Genomic DNA, 18,628 nt, shown 5'->3' with positions numbered 1-18,628 from the left:
ATAGCAACGTTATAACAGCCGCATCGGTTGCCACTGCGCATGCGCGGTACAACGTGGATTGGGTCTATTCGAAGTAGTTCGCTCAGGGGATAGAGACGGGTAAGAGGATGTTCTGCATTATGTAATATGGCGGTGTTTGTATATTGTGCATTGTATTTTTGTGTAAGCAGGGGAAGCGGTAACATGTATAGGGATTGATTAGAAATATGTACAGCTCAATACACACAATTGTTGAGGGGATGCAGACCAGAGGAAGACTTTTGTCTTGTTTACATCAGGGTCCCCCAGTTTCAATTCATCAGATAGTCAGTCAGTACTGCTACAACTACATACCAGATTTGCAAATTCAGTCACCCGTGTTAAAATTGAGAGTGGCTATGGGCTGAATTTGGAAAATGGCTCTACACTAGAGTTACACAATGCTTGCAGTAAAATCAATTTATCACATGTGTAGGAAGAAAGGAGCATTTAGGACTAACCACTACAAAAGTTATGCTGAGATGGAGGATGCCTACATGTATAATAATTAGAGTTGATGGACATTTCCAGTTTTTTAATTTGTGTAATGTGTACAATTGTAAGCTTGGAATAATAATGTTGTGTTTTATGTAGCTTGAATTAAGATGCTTGTATAGAATGCAGTGATGTTGAAATGTCAGATGTTGATACTTGATATAGTTTTAATGACACCATTGATTTAAATAGGATAATGTTTATATTAGTTGCTAAATGTTTTATAGTGAAATTTGATACAAGCCCGGTTGTGAAGCAGGATAATTTATGCTTGTTTTAGGTTGTTAAATTTTTAATACACTGTTAATATGGTTAAGACATGTGTTGATGCTTGTTTTAGATTAGGAATTGATTGCAAGTGTTACCCTTTTTGGTGTTTACAGGAGGGCCTAAGGGGGGTCGTGCATACAGCTGTTGTTTACAATGGCTGTTTGTTCTTTTATGACAGGATGACGTGAGATTAGATGCAACAGGAGAGAGAGGTGAAGATGCAGGAGACAGTTGTAGAGTGAGAGAACAGTTGGCAGTTATTTTTATGACGGGGGAAATGTTGAGACAGGAAGCGTGCTAATACAGAACACAGCTGGGTGAGTGAGTGAGACAATCAGGGAGGTAGTCGTTCAATGGGATTATGACTTTTGGAGGGCTAGCTTTTTGGTTAGGGGGAATAGCGGTAGACTCTCAGGGTACTAGGACTGCTTTGAGGTTCTGTCGTTGAGGGAGAGTTCCTAGACTCTCTCTGGCAGTAGGTAGGAGTGTAGAAATTAAGTGTGAATTGTATTAGCCAGGGATGAGTGTAGCCGGATGAGAGAGTAGAAGAGATGAGCGCAAAGAGATGAGCGCAGGGGAACTAACCCATTGTCGGTCTGTGGTTGATTAACGAGTGTATGAGAGAGATATATGTTTATAATATGAATGATTACTGGAGCTCGTAATTTTGGTTGAGCTGGTACAGATGGTATTTTTTATTTAAATTTAATTTTTGTATGTATGTGTGAGATTGAGATGTCCTTTAGTGAATGATTGAGCGGGGGATGGGGGCAAGGAGGCTTTGTCTACCCATTCACACACAGGCACACACACACACACCCATTCCCATACACACACACAGACACACACACACACGCAGACACACACACACACACACACACACACACAGACACACACACACACAGACACACACAGGCACATTCACACAATTTGATCACACATGCATACACACACACAACTTAGCTTTCACTTAAGGTGAAACTAGTCTTAAAAATAACAAAATGTGTTTAAGTAGGGAGTGTATCGAACCACTTGGGTTATACCATTATCATTTGTTTCGTATCATTTGTTTTACTGAAGGAGTTTGTCTTTATTACTTTCATTTTGATTTGATTTCTGTTGAATGTTTTGTAGGGATGAGGTATTGAAGGTAAATTTTTAGATTTCTTTTCTATTTTTAATCTATGATTGTGTGGCCTGAATGGGTGTGGATGGAGACTGTAGAGAGAGAATGTGCTGGCTTAAGAGGTGTCAAAGTCACTGACATGTGTGAATGGGACGGTTGGATTTTGGAAAAACCTGGTTTTTATTTTATTTCATTGATTGACTGTTATGGTTATGAAAGCGTTAGATGTAGAGTTTTGATTTCTTTTCTTTTCTTTCTAAATAACCATTAAGGTGGTCTGCGGTTGGAGCTGGTTAATTTCATTTTGATTTGCTTTCACATCTGTGGGAATGTTTTTTTGATTATTTGCCTTTTGTTTGTTGTTTCTCTGTCATGGCCGGTGAGAGGACTGTTGGAGCGTGAGATGCATTGGGACAGATCGATGGCAGTTAAGTGGTCCCATTACGTTTTGCATAATGATTAACCATTTGGCGTCTCTTGAGAAATATTTGACATATTGTATAAGGAAAATTTGTTCTGTGTTTTTGTTCCCTTGCAGTTCAGTCGGAGAGGGAGGATGGACCATCACAAGTGGGGGGATCATGGGGAAAATGTGTAGGAATACATTTCATTAGATTATGACACGATGGTGTGACCCGTTCAGTCAGTTCCTGTGGGAGATTGTTGGATTATGAAGAGAGGTCGCTTGGGACTCTACCCCTCCTTCAATATAGCCCCAAATACAAAGGCCGGAGGTTGAGACATACCTCCAGACTGACGGAGTCGTTCGTCTGTAGATCCATGGAAATACAGTCATGGGACAGAATATGACGAGGTCCAGGCCTAAAGACAGTGGCTTCAGCTGAGGCTGGCCGACATGGGGTGGAGGGGGGGGGGGGCGAAAACGGTCGGAGACTGTGCAACCAAAGCGTTGAACAAGGGCCTCTGTGTGATTGATTGGTGTGTTGGACGGGAAGTGACTGAACGGTAACAACTGGTATAGATTATGACACAACGCAAGAGTACTAAACTAAACACATACACATAGGTAGAGTAAAAAGTAAGGTGTAGGTTATGGCCGACATGGTGACAATTTTTTTTTCCCCTTGCGTGGTGCTCCGCCCTCCCTGTCCGTCTGTGCGCAGAGGTGGTAAGGTTTATGTCCATAGGGATGTTCATAAAAGGGGGGAGAGGTGAGAAGACCAACTGAGTTGATTGTGCAAAATGTGATTGGGCGGACTTGGAAAAGGAATTAACAGGAGAGGAGAAGCAAAATGTATGAAAGAATGAAGAATAATCTCTGTGTCTCCACAGATCATGTCAACGGATACCATAATTTTAAAAAATTGTGTTTTACTTTAATGTGTAATGTTTAGATTACATTGTTTTAATTGTTTTCAACAAATAAGCCTCTGGCTGTGAGCCCAGAGGAACAAAGCCTGATGATAGTAGGTGGTAAACACTGTTTCATCAAAGGCAGAATAGGTTAATTGGGGATCTGGATGAAGGGGTCACCAGGATTCCCCGGGAGGGGGCCATAGTCAGGGGAATGTGGGGGAGAAAAGAAGAAGACAAGAAGAAACTAATTGATGATATGTACCAAAGAATAATGAAAAAGAAAGAAATGTGAGAAAAAAGAAAAAATTGAGAAAATTTTGAAAAAATGATTTTTATTATTATATTGTATGGTTAGTATGTTTAGAAAATCAAGTCAATATACAGTATGTGACAATGAGAATTGTCAAAGTGGGGAAATGTGGTAAATATTGACGTTGAATTTCATAATTAATATGTGTGAATAAATTAGAGAACCATAAATGTAAAGCCAGATGTACCTTTCAATAGCAGAGTGGACTCAGTGGCTAAACAGTCTCAACTGTCAGTTGAGACAGCTGCATCAGATAACAGCTGCAACAGTTATTTCAACCCCCACTCAAGCAATGACTAAATTAGAGAACAAACGACACCTTCTCGAACTGACTGTATGTAAATGCTGATCAGAGACAGCTGGGTTGACCACAGGGCAGACCAGTTTAGACTTGTTGAAGCATGGACACTAACTCACAAACAAAGTAATCGATTAATCAACTGTTTAGTATCAAAAGGTCTCATATGATGTCTGGTATCAGTCTTGGAAAGCACTGACTGTACTTGGATGATATTAGACATCTATAGCCATACCAAAGGGTTAAAGCGATCATGTCACACCCCCCCTCGTGAGACAAGCCAGGTCCCTTCATCTCAGCAAAAGATCACACGGACGTGGGCCACCGATGGGCCCCTTCTGTCTCTGTCCCATCAACGTCTCCACAACCCCAAGGGGGGGGCTGCCAGCGCCCACAAGGACACCCCCCACAAGAGATCAACCCCCACAAGAAGACGCTGGATTGGACCAGCCATATCTATTATTGGCTAGAAATTATAGTATATAGGAGGGCCCGAAATGATAATTCGAGAGCTCTCAGGCCGGAACCAAAGGGGGTCTGGGGGCTCCCCCACCGCTTCGAAACCACCCAGAAACAACTGTGAGCTGATTGCATTTTACGTGAGTAAAATCATGGGAAACACCAATGATTGTTTATAGATTAGAGTAATGTACAGATCCCTGATCTGTAGACCAGATTTACTCATGTATAATGTGTACAGTAAACCATGTATGTTCAAATTATGTTAACCAAGTGACTGTTTGATATGCAGTATTTAGGTTTGAGATGCAAACCTGATTGTGATATTTCTGTACAACAGACAGCTGTTAATATTCTCTGATCATCTGTTGTATGTAGAAGTCAACCTTCTATTCACCTTGGACTCCTGGCTCTGGTCAAATAAATCAGCTGAGTTGAACTACAATTCTGGTTTGTCTGGCGTACACGTTTTATTCTTCATCTGCATTAAGCCAGATGTGGAGACCAACCATTCTATCAAGTATGAATCTTTCCTCCTCCGTCCAGATAATCAATCTCATTGTATTGTACTACAATAACCTCAAATTATTGTAGAAAGTCTGTGGGATTTTACTACACCTTTTTCCCTAATTACTCATTAGGCTGTTATAAATGGTCTTTGGGAACACTACAGAGTACAGGCTTTGTTTATGGGATGTGTGATGTGAAAGGACTTGCATATCAGAAGTGTATGTTACAATATAGTATAATCATGGGGTTACAAACGTCGTCCTAACTACAGTAACTGGTTGTGCTGATTAAAACGGTACATCACGTGTCAAGTTCAGGGGGATACGGGGGGAGGGAGGGTTTGTTTGTTATTGTGTTAAACACAGACGGGTTTGATATAAAGAGGCATTACGTGCCTAGCTCAGGGGGACACGGGGCTAGGGGGGGTTTCTGTTTTTTGTTTTCTATGTTACACTCAGACAGGTTTGTGAAATTGTTTTTAATTTCTCACCTTTATATAACTACCAGCCGCTCTATTATTTTGCTATATATATCTGTGCTTATTAGCAGAAGTGTTTTTCTTTTCTTGCTTATATATGGCAGCAACTCAGAATAAGATCCAGATCGGAGGTAAAGCTGTCACGTTAGTTTCCTGAAACGTAAGAGGACTAGGCAATATCATGAAAAGGCTAAAAGTCTTCAGGCACCTTAAATCTCTGTCTGCGGACGTGATATTTTTACAGGAGACACACGTCAAAGCCACACAACAACGTAGCCTGAGGTGTAATTGGATTTCGCAGGCCTATCACTCGCCTTTCTCCTCCCATGCTCCTGGCTATCCTTTTTAAGAGAAATGTCCCATTTCAATTGACTTCTATGACTGCTGATCCTTTTGGTAGATATATTTTAGTTTCAGGCACCATTAATTCATTCCCCTTGACTTTACTTAACATCTATGGTCCAAATACTGATGACCCAAACTTTTTTAAGAACGTTTTCAACCTGCTCCCCGACACTAGTAACTCAAATGTAATAATTGGCGGTGACCTGAACTGTTATCTAGACCCATACATGGACAGACTATCTACACGCCCACCCCCAGATATCTCATCAGTTCGGGTTCTGAACAACCTGATTAAATCCAGGAACCTAGTAGATATTTGGAGGGTTCAGCACCCGACTGACAGGGATTACTCATTCTACTCTCATCCCCATAAATCCTATAGTAGAATAGACAATTTTTTATTAGACTCCCAACTAATCTCCCATGTCACCAACACAAAATACAACAACATATTGATTTCTGACCACAGCCCCCTGTCAATGTCCCTAGATCTCTCCATCCCCAAGCAAACATACTCTTGGCGTCTCAACCCCTCCTTACTTGCTGAAGGGAAGTTTGTAGAGTATATCACCACCAAATTAACATCTTTTATGGAATTTAACGACAATGGTGAAGTGTCAGACTCCACACTGTGGGAAACATTAAAGGTTGTAATTCGTGGGGATGTAATCTCATATGAATCCACTGCCAAAAGGGAGAGAGAAAGGCGACTGATTGAGATTAACAATGCTCTTCCCGCCCTCGAGACGGCATATCAGGCCTCAAAATCCCCTGAAGATTATAATAAAATATTGAAGCTAAAGTATGAATATAACTGTATATTGGGTGGTCAAATAAACACACTCCTTTTAAAACTAAGACAAAAGCAATTTGAAATGGGAGATAAGCCTGAGCGTCTCCTGGCGCGACAGCTCAAGGGTGCTCAGGCCTCTAGGTCAATCCTCTCCATCAAGTCTAAGAGTGGCGCCCTGCTGACTAACCCCAGGGAGATAAATGACCGTTTTAAGGAGTTTTACAGTGAACTTTATTCATCTAAATGTGATCCCACTCAATCTGATTTGAACGACTTCTTTGACCCTCTTGAAACACCCAAACTGAGTGATGATGCTAGAAAGGATTTAGACTGTGATTTCACATTGGGAGAAATAACTTCAACCATTAAATCATTCTCATCAGGTAAAGCAGCTGGGCCAGATGGATACAGTGCTGAATTTTACAAGAAATTCTGTGACATTCTCGCACCACTCCTCCTCAGAATGATATCCAGTTCTGAGAAGGACAGAGTCCTACCCAAAACATTATACGAAGCTAATATTGCCCTCATATTAAAAAAGGGGAAGGAGGAAGTAGACCCGGCCAGCTTCAGACCCATAGCACTCCAAAATTTCGACAGAAAGGTAATTACTATAATGCTGGCTGTTCGACTAAATAAACACCTGTCAACCATCATTCACCCTGACCAAACAGGGTTCATTCCGAATAGATTTTCCTTCTTCAATGTCAGTCGCCTCCTCAACACCATGTATGCTGGTCATAGTCGGACCAGGGGTGCTGCGATTTTATCACTTGACGCACAGAAGGCGTTCGATCAGGTTGAGTGGCCTTATATGTTTGAGTCACTGCATAGATTCGGGTTTGGTGATACATTTATATCCTGGGTAAAGCTCATATATGCCAGTCCAACATGTTCAGTTATAACCAACGGGGAGAAGTCAACCAGGTTTCCACTGCTCCGTTCTGTCCAGCAGGGTTGCCCTCTTTCGCCGGCGCTTTTCGCCGTTGCGCTCGAACCCCTTGCCCTAAAAATACGCAGTCACCCAAGTCTTGTAGGCTTGAAAGTTGGAGGCGTCGAGACACGCATCAGCTTGTATGCTGACGATGTAATATTATACCTACACAATTCAGAGATATCGATTCCCCCTCTTTTAGAATTAATTACCTCTTTCGGTGAGCTATCCGGATACACAATTAACTGGACAAAGAGTGACTTTATGCCTCTTTCTGACACCTTCACTCCCGGTTTCCTGGAAAATCTCCCATTCAAATTGGCAAAAGATCGCCTCACCTATCTTGGTCTGACCATACCCAAAGATCCTAAATTAATATTTAAATTGAACTTTGCCGACTATGTTTCAAGGCTAAAACAATGCATTGAAAATTGGAAAGTGCTACCCCTCTCCATGATAGGCCGCATAAACTCTGTCAAGATGGTTTCTCTCCCCAGATTCCTATACCTTTGTCAAAATCTTCCCATCTTTCTCACAAAGTCTTTTTTCAAGGAACTGGACTCTGTAATTCTGTCTTACATCTGGAATTATAAGAATCACAGAATCTCAAAAATGCACTTGCAAAAACCTAAATCTGAGGGAGGGCTGGCCTTGCCAGTATTTAGGCACTACTACTGGGCTGCCAATGTAAGGGCTCTGATGTACTGGCGGCAGGGGACAACAGGTGAATTGACTCCTGGGGCCCCCTTGTGGCTGAGAATGGAGGCTAATTCCCTTATTAACTCATCCTTGCCAGCTATGCTATTTGTCAAACCAGGGGTACCCGGGATCTTAAGAAGCTTGAAACTAAGTTTTGTCGTGGAAAACTCTGTCAGAATTTTAAATCAAATCAGGGGTGCTTTGAGCCTACCAGATGTTTCTATCCATGCACCAATCTGTTTTAATCACACTTTTTCGGCTCCATGGACAGACGGGGGCTACCTTGCCTGGAGTGGGAAGGGGCTAGCTTCCATTAAGGACTTATACATAGACGGTCACTTTGCATCCTTCGATCTACTAAAGAGGAAGTTTGAGTTGCCCGGCACCAACTGGCTCAGATTTTTACAAGTCAGAAATGATGTTAGATCCATAGTTCAGGCTTTCGAAGAGCTCCCAATTGAACATTCTTTCTTTGATATATTGCTGAGCCCTCCCCACTCCAAGCACCTCATCTCTAGGTTTGTGTGTCTGTTTGACAACTGTAATATGGCCTCTACTGAGAAGATTAAAGAACAATGGCAGGAGGAACTCGGTATTGATCTATCTGATATTATATGGGATAGGAGTCTATAGTACAACTTGGCTCAGTCAATAGTAGACACCAGCTGATCCAATTTAAAGTTGTGCATCGTCTCCACTACTCCAAGCATAGATTGCACAAGATCTACCCCTCTGTTTCACCTCTGTGCGACAGGTGCCAGGTATCAGAGGGTACACTTTCTCATGCCTTCTGGTTTTGCCCTTCACTAACAGGATTCTGGGCCAAAATATTTGACTGGTTCTCTAAGGCCTACAAGATAACTATACAGCCGGGGGCAGAGCTCGCCATCTTCGGCTGCTCTGAGTCCTCTCTGAGCTTTCCTACAGCTGTACAACAATCTTTGACACTGGGGACAACGGTTGCTAAAAAACAAATACTGATGGAGTGGAAGTCCTCCTCAGCACCTTCTTTCCAACTATGGATGGCGGACATGACCTCTGTCATACGGATGGAGAGACTAAGGTTCCTGAGAACCGATTCACTTAAAAGGTTTTCAAAAATCTGGGACCCGTTCTTAGCCTATCTCGATGAGGCTAGAGGCGGCAGCTGATTCGCCCGTCTGATCTCACAGTCCCCCTATGAGGGACCCCAAACACAATATTTCTCAGTCATGTATGGCTGGTAACCGTGTTGTAATAGCAAATGTAAAACATTTGTTATTATTGTTTTTTTTTCTTTAATGCATTTTTTTTACTTTCACTGTCTGAGTGTGTCTGTATGTCATGTTGGTATACTGTTTGTCATGTTTGTACAATGTTCTGAAAAATGTAAAATAAAATATATATAAAAAAAAAAAAAAAAAAGTGAAACTGTATAGCCTCCCTCCAAGCCTCTCTGACATGTTTTGATGTACATGATACCTAAGCCGAGCGCATATATCCTCATAATATAATTCGTATCAATTAGATACTCTTTGGGCTTGTTTTTATCTACTTATTCTGAAAGAGTTGAACTCATTCGATTATTCATTCCATAAAGCCTACTGCCAGCAGGCACATTTAAAGAAATATAATCTGATTGATTGTGGTAATGAGGGACTTAAAATGTGCCTATAGATTATGCATTTAACTTGTCGGCGAGGCTATAGAGCTGTACTGTATTGTACCCATTCTGCAATCTGTTAATAAAGTTTTTAATCAATCAATCAATGCCGTTAGAAAATCAGGATTTCTGCCATCGGCACCTGCTGTCTTTTCAATATCAAGTCTGGTTTGAATTAACGAGACTGAATCAGCGTTCGAGGAACAGGGAAAGCCTGGATTCAAACATCGGGTTAATTGAATCTGGATAATGGGACTTTTGATCGACTTAGTTGAACTAGGTACGGGGAATAGGGCCCAGGGCCCTCATTCATCAACGTATTCTACGCACAGATCTGTGCTTACCGTGTGCGTACGATCATTTCTAAGCAAAGAGTGGGATTCATCAATTTCGATTTGAACTTGACTCCGTGCTTACATCTACGCACAGGTCAGACCTGGCGTACCTCGCGCCCAGTGGCAGTGATGGGCAAGCTACTTGGAAAATGTAGCAAGCTACACTACAAGTTACTCTCGATTAAATATAGCTCAACTACAATGGAAGCTATCCCCAGATAAATGTAGCAAGCTACACTACAAGAACATGTCAAAAATAGCTAGCTACATCGGCACTACTTTTTTTTTTTTTTTTTTTTTACTTCATGATCAAGTTTCCATCAAACAAATAGACAGGCAAAATAAATGCTCAGTTTGATTGTTTATTATAAAACTGAAACAAGCCCTCGGTCTGGCTTTTTGTGTCATCCTTTTAACATGAACTTGTATTATGTACAACATCCAGGAAGGCAAGTTTAGCTGGGTGCAGCCTCTACAAAAGAAAAGAAAAAGACCATTTGGTTTGATACGTTTTTTTATAGTATACTTTGTTTACTTTTGATTCAGTAATGGTCTTTTTCTTTTCTATTCTATCTTTATGTATTATTTATCCCTAAACTCAGCATCTTCTGGCTGCCTGATACCCTCTCTTAGCTGAAACCTGCCCACTTTATCAACCAAAAACACACTTCTTCAATATCTGAATTTTAACTAATAATAACTGTCTTACTGCATTTTACTATTATGCTACCATGTCTATACTACCACCAACTATGCTAATATGTCTATACTACTACAGTACAGTATGTACTCAAGAGTATAACACTCAAGCTCGACACTGCTAGACAAACAATACTACTTATCCTTGGCTGCTAGATGTACCACTCCTGCTGACTTGTTGTACACAATTTGTAAGTTGCTTTGAATGAAAGCGTCAGCTAAATGACCAAATGTATTTAAATATGTAACTCACAAAACATTCCATGGCCCCAAAATCATGTGGGGACCCCCCCTGGGGGTCCTGACACACAGGTTGAGAACCACTGCTCTAGGTGATATTTTCCCTCTTAGTGTATGTACTATTTATGGTAGTTTGTTTTTTCTTTTCTCCACCCCCATAATATTGTTCATTTTCTGCCTACAGTGAAACATGTTAGTTAAATCTGTTGACAAAAAGTGCACTGACTTGTGTGCTGTTTGGGAACAGTTGACAATGTTTATGTAAAGCTTTTCATCAGCTTACCTGAATATGTGTTCTCAAGTTAGTGCTTCCTGGTTTGCCGAGCTGGAGTGGCATGTCCCGCCCTATCCTGCCTCTGATTGGCCTACCCGTAATGTTTTGGTCTAATCGTGAGTCGTCATACTCATACCTAAACCAACCAACCAATCATAGTGGGTTTTCTCTAATAGCATCCAGCTGCAGGACAGAAGAACACGACACTCTCAGGACCGAAGACACTTTTTTTTTGTGTCTGTTTCTCCGGATATGTAGCGTGTAGCGTTTTGCTGACGCTACGGCACTACTTGATTCGAAAACGAGCTGCGCTACAGAGATCGCTACTTGATTCAAAAGTAGCGACGCTACCATCACGCTACTGAAAAATGTAGTTAAGCTATGTAGCGTCGCTACTTGTAGCTAGCTACTGCCCATCACTGCCCAGTGGTAGAATATATTATTACAACAAGGAAATGAGCTTCTGTGCATAATAACACTGGCATGTTCTGTACGAACCGTAGTTCATTATAGTTCATTGTAAAATAGCAACAGTAGTGTAATTATGGTCAAAACCCTATAAATAGCATTTGGAATAATAGATCTTTCTCTCAGAATGAATGCAGCATGGTTTATATAGCGTTATCGGAATATACGGGGTGTAGGCTACTGACTGACTGCGCTCCGCGTAGCTTGATTGATTGATTGATTGAAAAGTTTATTAACAGATTGCAGAATGGGTACAGTACAGTACAGCTCAGTACATACAATTGTTAATTGGGGATGCAGACCAACTTTCGTCTTGTTTACATCAGGGTCCCCCATTTTCAATTCATCATAAATCATAAAGCTCAACTCGTTATTATTTTGCGCACAGACCGCCGAAACACGGGAACGTTTTGATTATATTTAAAAGGCTTTACGTTAAACGAAACAAGTGGAATTTCGAAGCTGTAAGCAGAATAAGTCATATGAATATAGTGTTCTTCCCCCTTTTTACTGTATAAGAAAGAATAGAAAACGCATTGCAATGACACCATGCAGATAGTGGACAGACTATATGATGGGATTCAAGTTCGCGTTTTTGTTGCTCATAGGCATGCTGTCAGAGTATGATATCTTAATCAAACATTCTAGAACATTTGTCGTCACAGATCATGTCCTAATAGAACATAGGCTATGGCATGGATCGTGATATTGTGTGGACTGTTATTATTACTGTACACCGGTACCACCCATTGTGACAACAGCCTTGTGAGTCCCGCACACAAACATGATGGAATTCAAGTTCATACTTGAAAGGCAGGCTACATCATACATGCAGTGAGATTCATTGTTCTTGTATATGCTCTCGTATTATATTGTTTATATAGGCTACCCAATACTGACATCAAAATAGATTGTAGTATGCCTCTAGAAATCATATGCAGCAGGTAGAAAATTGACGGAAGATCCATCGCGATTTGGAATAGAATTGAGGAGAACTTTAATCCCTGGGTAATCAAACAACACGGGAAAAGGCAGTCATATTCCAGCGCGGTCTTTATTAGCCGACAACAAAATAGATGCCTCTAAAAATCATATAGCCAATCGAACACAAAGGCATTCATATTACAGCACGGTTATAATGACACACAACCAACGCCAAACAGTGGTCAACGAACGGTCTTTATTAGTATTTTGAGCTGTCCAGGCAGAATTGCAGCAATGGTCTTAGGGAGCCGTTGATATCTGACATCACCGTTTACAAATCCGCCTTTTATTTATCCCATAATACGCGATAGTGTCTTCTTGGTTCGACAGCAGTGAATTCTCCGTGGAGTTTCTCGGAGTTCCGCTCGGGTCAGTCCATTATTTCACATCCCATGGGGGGTGTTTCCTCACTTTCATGACCATATATGGATAATCATGCACGAGCATTGACGGTAGAACAAAGTGGTATTCATCAACACGGAGGAGCATAGAGCCTGCGTACGCAGTGTGTGATGAATCCCGACTTCCCTGTGCGTACACTAGTTCTACATTCCGTGCTTACGTGTGGAAATAGAAATGTTCTACGCACAAAAAAAGTTGCAGGTTGCTCAGAATAAAGCGGCTCGCCTGGTACTAGGCTGTTCATACAGGACAAGTATTGGTTTTATGCATGAACATCTGGCATGGCTGATGGTTGAAGATAAAGTATCGACGAGTCTTCTAATGCTGCTGCGGAACATTATTAGCACTGGTAAGCCATCTAGCTTGGCTCAGCAGTTAGAAATTACTTCTGAGCATGGTTACAACACTAGAGGGGCTGCTTCTGGTAACATCAGAACAAAATCAGCACCAAAATCAAATTTTCTCAAACTCACTGGCATATATAGGTCAATAGCACTCTGGAATGCTCTGCCGAAAAACATCTCATCCACAATACATAATAAAATTACTTTCAAAACAAATATTAAGAGATATCTTGCAAACATGTCAAGTATGTAACTGTTATCTGTGTATTATATATATATATTTTTTTTTGTTTGACGGGAATGTTAGATTTTATAATGTGAATTTGTATATTTGTATTAATTTTTAATTTGTGTTTTGTCAAGTATGTAACTGTTATCTGTGTATTTTATCTTTTTTTTGTTTGACTGGAATGTTAGATTTTATAATGTGAATTTGTATATTTGTATTCATTTTTAATTTGTGTTTTGTTTTAATTTTTATTCGTATTCTTTGTTGTACATTTGTATTGTATTTTTTTTGTCTAGGACCCCAGGGCCCCGTTCCCCGTACCTGGATAACTGAGTTAGCCGGATAACTTTCGGGTAATTCTGACTTAAGCCGGACTTTCCGATTCCCCGTACCTGGATTTTCCAAATCACCATGACAACAGATCCAAAAGTTTGAGCCTGGTCGAAAGCAGAGTTTAAGTTCAAGTTAGCCTGAACCATCGCCACGCCCCCGCAAAAAAGTGACAGCCCGTTTCCTGAAATTATTCCCACAGTCTACGATCTGCATTATACCATTCTGAATTACGTTTTTGTGCTCCATTCTTCCAGAGGGGGCTTTTGAAATGTAAAATGGACCCAAAATGCTGATACTAAATTCACTTTGTCCTAAATAATGCACGTTATATATACCGTGGCGCTCGCTCGGTGCGATGTACACATTATGACGTGGTTATTTTAATTGAAACTGGGATTAAGATGTCTGATGAGATGCGCTGTTTGACGGATTTGAGAAATTGAATGAGCCGTTGACGTCACATTAATGAATGAGGATAAAGAAATAAAACTTAATTCAAAATAAAGAATATTCTAAACACGGGTCTCTCGTTCATTAATGTATAAACAATGAATTTATCCCATCTGGCACAGTGGCGCAGCGGTAGTGCTCAAGCCTGCCAACCCAGCGACCGGTGTTCGAAACCCCGTGTTTCCAATATAATTTTTTTGAATATAATATAAATGATTATACGCCAAAGTAGCCTGGTTTTAAGTTAAAATATTATAAATCTACATGCATTGAGGATGTCATTCTTTATATAGCTCTCAACGTGCACCAAATTGAATTATTCCTATATTGCAAAAAGAAGGAAAAGACTAGGGTTTCGAACCCCGGTCGTCTGCGTGAAAGTCAAAAGAACAACCCGTTAGACCACAGTGGAGATAAGTTAAAGATCGACTATACATCAATCAATGGGTAAGAGAGCCGTATCGTAATTCTGTATAACAGTTTAACTAATTATTTTCGCTAGCAAGATCTCATTTGATTATTCAATCCAGCAGGCAAGTTTAAAGAAATATAATCTGATTGATTGAGGTAATGAGGGACTTAAAATTAGCCTATAGATAACGCATTTAACTTGTCGGCGAGGCAATTGAGCCGTATTGCAATCTGTCAATAAAGTTTTAAATCAATTAATCAATCAATGCCGTTAGAGAATCAGGATCTCTGCCATCGATACGTGCTGGCTTTTCACCTGAAGCGGCCGCGCGCACTTAGCCTGGGTCTCAAGTCTGAATCGAGTTAACGAGACTGAATCCACCTTCGAGGAACAGGAAAATCCCGGCTTCAAACATCGGGTTAACTGAATCTGGATAATGACATCTTGATCGACTTAGTTGAACCAGGTACGAGAAACAGGGCCCGAAGACTAGAGGCTCTTTCATGAGTCTCCGCGCACTGCCTGTGGGTGATGGAGAGATACACTTTAAATGTTGACAGAGAGAGAATGGTTCCAAAGATACAGTATTTAATGTTTAAAAGATAAATGTAATGTGTCTAATGTCATGTGGGCGCAAACTCAGCTTTAAAGGGTTAAGACAAGCATAAGACAAGCTTTCTCTAGGATTTTGAAAATGTAGGGGAGACCTTGCTCGTCATGGAGCAGCTGAGATACGAGAGAAAACGCCAGCCTTTTTCTTTCTCTTCTCTCTTCTCCTCTGACTCTTTTAAAATATGATTACTACTATTACAAGAGACAGGGCAGTCCAATGGGTAGTTTATGATGGCAGCCCAACAGGTAGTTTTTGAAGGCGCACATATGGTGCACCTAGGCAGAGTGCGCTGCTCATAATATAAAATTAGTTTCCCCCAAATAATAATATTACTATGAATGAATGATTTGAATGAATGAATATCTGTGTAATAAAAATGTTGGTCATTAATATTCTGATTTGGGCTCATCTCTATAGCTCTACCCTCACTAAATTTAGAAGAACTACAATCGGCAGGTCATCTGAATTTCCTGATCAGCTTCTCACTCTGGCCAGGTAACAGAGTAACTATGAATAAAAGCTCAAGGAAAATATTTCCCCCGGGGTCACAGTAGTGCTACTAAGTCCAATATTAAGTCCTCCCACATGTCTCTATGGCAAACGGTTCATAAATTATGAAAGGGGTCATGGCTAAGCCACACCAATGAAAAAGTACTCTCTACTGAGTCCAATGATGCCTCCCACAAGTCTGTGGCCACCAAAGGCCACTTTTGTGGACCAATCAGCCAACAAAGTGAGCTATAGAGCTGTTGGTTGCAGCTACAAATATCTCCATGTCAATTTTTTTTTTTTTTTTTTTTATCTTTTTCCCCCTCCTTTTTCCTCCGATTTTCTCCCATCCCAATGTTAGTCGTTATGCCAATTCCCAATCCCCTTCCTGGTCGCTGCGCACTTACCCCCCACAGTCGGTCTGGGAGAGTGGAGGCTATCACGTGCTTCCTCCGACACACGTCCAGCCAATCAACCGCTTCTTTTCACCTGGCAGCGCGGATTCTCACTGAGAGGGCGTAGTGTGTGGAAGGATCACACTATCCCACTTAGATCCTATCCGCGCTTAGCAGGCGCCCCGACCGAACTGTAGGAGTCGCTGTTTACAACGACCCGGACCCACCCCGCCAGCTTCTCCCACCCTCTAATACTGCCAATTGTATTAGTGTGAACGGCCAGCCAAGCTGGTGACAACCCCGGAGCTGTGAGCTGGATTCGAACAGGCGCATGTCCATTATTTATAAGATAATTTAAAAGTTATCACAGTCAGCTGTTCAGGAATTATTATCATTCAATTATATTATTATTATCATCATCATCATCATCATCATCATCATCATCATCATCATCATCATCATCATCATCATCATCATCATCATTATTATTATTATTATTATTATTTTATTTTTTTATTATTATTATTATTATTATTATTATTATTATTATTATTATTATTATTATTATTATTATTATTATTATTATTATTATTATTATTATTATTATTATTATTATTATTATTATTATTATTATTATTATGTATTGCTATTATTATTATTATTATTATTATTATTATTATTATTATTATTATTATTATTATTATTATTATTATTATTATTATTATTATTATTATTATTATTATTATTATTATTATTATTTATTATCATATATTAGAATTAGACAACCTAATTTTCTAAGTTCCACGTTGGGTTTTCAATGGGTTTCATGGATGCTAGATTCATGGAAGTTGCCCGGAAAATAGAGAAACATGTAAACTTCATTCATGTAAAGACATTCCAGAGATGCTGCGTGATGCTGCCTCTGAATGTTGTCTGTATGTTTTCATACCATATTTAGCAGCTTTAGCAGCAGCAGCGGCAGCAGGGTATCCTGGGGACAGAAAAACATTGTTTTCCTGCGTTCTCATGATTCACCAGAGGTAGAGACAACAGCCAGTGAACACAAGGTTGCTGGTTCAATCCATGAACAAGGGGTCTAGCTTGAAGATTAGAGGAATCACACTTGAAGAGTTTACCACTAGGAGAATGTCCCCTCACCAAGGTGGATAATAGTAGGATTTTACTGTCTCAGGCAGGACTGAGCCAGCATACTCACAACAAGCTTACCTCCAGCTCCAACTCCTCCTGGCACCCCACCAGGTACCTCTCCTCCTGCTCCTCCTAGTCCTCCTCCTCCGAGACCTGCTCCTCCTGCTCCTATGGAGGTTACATGCACATGGCTCATAACATGCCTACAGGCCTTAACGGGTTTGTTTTGTGGGTTCCAACTTCCAAGTCATTTCTGCATTGATGCAAATCAAGGCAACCTTTTTTTTCATAATCTTTTATGAAAAGATTTAAAAAATTCAATTTTTTTTGTCGATTCACCACTGCCACAGACACAACAGATCTTTGTTGGGGGAACATTTTTCAAATGTTGGCTACACATTAAAATGCTTATTATCTTGTGGGGGAAAAAACTTCAATGTCACATGAGTTTATGCAATGTAGAAAATTATAGGAAGGAGGTACTGTATAGTATAGTTTAGATACTTTAAGGAGTTAAAGAGTTAAAATTGTAAATTGTATGTTGTATAGTAGTGTATATATGAACCAGCTTCTCATGTCTTTTTTACCATGCATATCTTGTGTCTTACCTATTTTATTTTTTCTATGCCTATTTTATTATTGTATTTTGCACAATCAATACGGGCATGACCACCCGCATTTCACTGTATGTGACAAATAAACCTCTTGATTCTTGATTCTAACCCAAGGTCTCACCGTATTTAGCAGACTTAGCAGCAGCTCTGTAGCCCGCTGTAAAATCAATTATGTCCACGTCCATGTGTTATAAATGTGTAACAAATTCATTATAAATGTGTAAGATGGTGTTTTTTTTCAGCCACTAGTAAAGAATGATGCTATCAAATGAAAGTGCAACTTTTTTGGAATTAAGTCATGTCAACTTTTTAGGAATTAAGAAAAAGGCGTTTTTGGATGGATGTATATGCATCTGTATGTTACAGTAATTCATGATCATACACAGGTACTGTACATTATCTGTCAGGTCAGATGATTAACAGGAGGTTTTGTAGATACAGTACAGAATTTTGCCATCTGGACACATGCAATTGGAAATATGAATATAGAATATCAGGCCTATA

At 40.2% G+C, this 18,628-nt stretch overlaps 1 protein-coding gene across 1 annotated transcript in view; it reads right to left on the bottom strand.

Moving 5' to 3' along the window:
* The window catches only part of elna (elastin a), a gene marked incomplete at its 3' end in the record, with an annotated part of 221,955 nt that overhangs the window by 44,387 nt on the left and 158,940 nt on the right, over window positions 1-18,628 (bottom strand). The window contains exons 18-19 of the mRNA XM_084308372.1: window positions 17,589-17,678; window positions 17,311-17,352 (exon numbers count right to left, since the gene is read on the bottom strand). Of these exons, the coding sequence (XP_084164498.1) occupies window positions 17,311-17,352; window positions 17,589-17,678 (132 nt within the window). The remainder of the gene's footprint in view (window positions 1-17,310; window positions 17,353-17,588; window positions 17,679-18,628) is intronic.

The sequence above is a fragment of the Notolepis coatsorum genome, assembly GCF_963971535.1.
Source record: "Notolepis coatsorum genome assembly, chromosome: 1".
Classification (NCBI taxonomy): domain Eukaryota; kingdom Metazoa; phylum Chordata; class Actinopteri; order Aulopiformes; family Paralepididae; genus Notolepis; species Notolepis coatsorum.
The sequence above is the reverse complement of the archived record's forward strand: the minus strand, read 5'-3'. Positions and strand labels throughout refer to the sequence as shown.